Source organism: Frankliniella occidentalis, unplaced genomic scaffold, assembly GCF_000697945.3.
Source record: "Frankliniella occidentalis isolate FOCC.00 unplaced genomic scaffold, Focc_3.1 Scaffold18, whole genome shotgun sequence".
Classification (NCBI taxonomy): Eukaryota; Metazoa; Arthropoda; class Insecta; order Thysanoptera; family Thripidae; genus Frankliniella; species Frankliniella occidentalis.
The window spans coordinates 2193665-2195842 of NW_026267148.1; the positions used below are offsets into that span (position 1 = coordinate 2193665).

Below are 2178 nucleotides of genomic sequence, written 5' to 3' on the forward strand. Positions count from 1 at the left end.
CAGGCCGATCCGATCCGATTCCATGGAATGTAGGCAAATAATAAACAGTGATTTCACAAGGCTCGCTCGGAGCGCGCGAATGCCGAATGCCTCCTGCTGCATTGAACAGAGGAAACGGCTGGCGGGCGGGCGGGCGGCAGATGGACGCCGGTCAGTCTCGGCCTAACCCCTTTGGGAGCTGGGCTGCAGCTGGCCAGAGGGGTCCTCCTTGGCCCCCCCTCTCGCCGGCTCACCAGCGCCGCCCCTTCCTCCCCCTCCTTTTCCCGACACCCTTCCCTATGGGACGCATTGCTGCACAATGTCCCGAGTGCACGGGCTCCATCCCTTATTATTATTATATTCGTGAAAAGAATGGGCGACAGAAAAGAGAAGAAGAGAGGGCGGCTGCGGTAGTGTGTGGCGCACCTTTAGGAAATTAAGGGTGATAACCGCCACCACCAGCTGACGCGCTGACTCTTGCCAACCCCATGGCTACATGCCATACCAGCGCTACTGTGTAGAAAAATGAAAATGAAAGGCGAAATTGATCATGTCGTAGACAGACACACACACGTGGGTGCTGCGGGTGCAGCTGCCCCACTGCCCTCCTAGAGGTCTTCCGGCCCGCGCCCCCTATGGCCCCCTAACTCGACCACCCGGCCCGCCCGCCCCCGGGCTACTCCTCCCCTCTGCATGCTCGTCCGCCTTCCTGGCAGCAGCAGCGCAAGCGCACCCCTTTACCTTCGTCGAAAAAAAAAGCGAGCCGGAAGACACTACTGACTCCCTGACCAGTAGAAGCGGAAGGGTTGGTCGGGCTATCCGGGCTGTCTTTCCCACGCCTGCACTGGAGCGATGGGGTAGCGAGGGGGAAAGGGAAGGTTCGAGTCCTCTCCAAAAACTACACATCGCAGCTCCTGCACGCTTGCCATACTGCCGGGGCGAAAGTTTCCAGAGACCTCTCCCGCAAAAATGTCCTGCTATTTCTGACTTTTACGCGGCGTGTTCAAACTGCACCCCGCACCCCCACCCCACCCCATCCCTGCGGGCCCGGTGCGCTCACGGGGCTTTGTGAGTCCGGCCCACACCGCATTGTTCTCTTTCGGACAAAGCCCGCCGCGCCGTGAGGGCATGGGGGAGGCGAGGTCTGAGGTGCGCGACCTCCCGGCTCCTCCCGGCTCCCAGCGCGGCGTGGCGGCGCGTAGTGCGGGATCCCTCCTCCCCCGGTGGGAGTGAGCGGGCGGGGGCGCGGCGAGGAAAGGCTTACCGCGTCCCGACAATCAAACTATCAAGCGTGAGAGATCGCTGTGCAATTTTCACAAATTTTTGTCGCCAAAAAATAAATAAAACGGTATCCAAATCCCTTAACGCGTTAAATGTCTTCCCTTTGGATCTTTGTCCCGCCCCCTATCTTGCTGTATCGAGATAGATCCCCACAGAGTGCCCGAAAGGCGGGGATCGTGTTAGCAGCCCCGGGTGCAGTACCGGTTTATGGCATACTCGTTAATATTAAAACGAAAACAACAGCCCAGCAGTAAGATCAACCGCCAAAATTTCAAAAGCAAATTAAAATATGCATATGCATGCAGAGGAGCGGAAAGAAAAATGCACATGGCGCTCACCATTGTTCAAATTATTATAATTAAGGGTGCGATAACTTCGCGTGATACCGGACTGGTTGAGGGGGGGGGACCAGTACGGGAAAACGATGGTTCGCAGTTTAAAATGGTGATTCCGCACGAATATTTACCTTTGGCGTGCAGCACCTTGAGGTGGTCCACGGTGAGCTGCAGGATCTCGGCCTTCTCCAGCTTGGCGGAGCCCTGCTTCTCGAAGGCGGAGGGCACGAGCCGCCGCAGCTCCGACAGGGAGGTGTTGATGCGGTCGCGGCGCCGCTTCTCGATCACCCCCCGCCGCTTCTTGCGCGACATCAGCTGGCAGCTGTCCGCCTCGTCGCCGTCCGCCGAGCAGCTGAAACAGGGAGCAGAGAGGGAGTTTACGCACGGCTCGAAACGACGACGTGACATCACAAACGATCGACTCTAGTGCTAGCCGGTCGTGGTCTTGTTCCGACTATATCTAATCCTTCCCCGTAATGTCGTAGGCGTATAAAATGGTCATTGGGCAAAATTTGGACAAATCCACCATAGTTTACTTTTACAACAGACTAGTGCAGAAACTTAATCCTGGAAAATTTTACAG

The 2178-nt window shown here is 57.0% G+C and overlaps 1 protein-coding gene across 1 annotated transcript in view; it reads right to left on the bottom strand.

The window, feature by feature from the left end:
* Window positions 1-1946, bottom strand: part of LOC113216794 (hairy/enhancer-of-split related with YRPW motif protein) — a gene marked incomplete at both ends in the record, with an annotated part of 17898 nt that extends 15952 nt beyond the window's left edge. The window contains one exon of the mRNA XM_052264316.1: window positions 1727-1946. Coding sequence (XP_052120276.1) covers window positions 1727-1946 — 220 coding nt within the window. The remainder of the gene's footprint in view (window positions 1-1726) is intronic.
* Window positions 1947-2178: the final 232 nt, after the last annotated feature.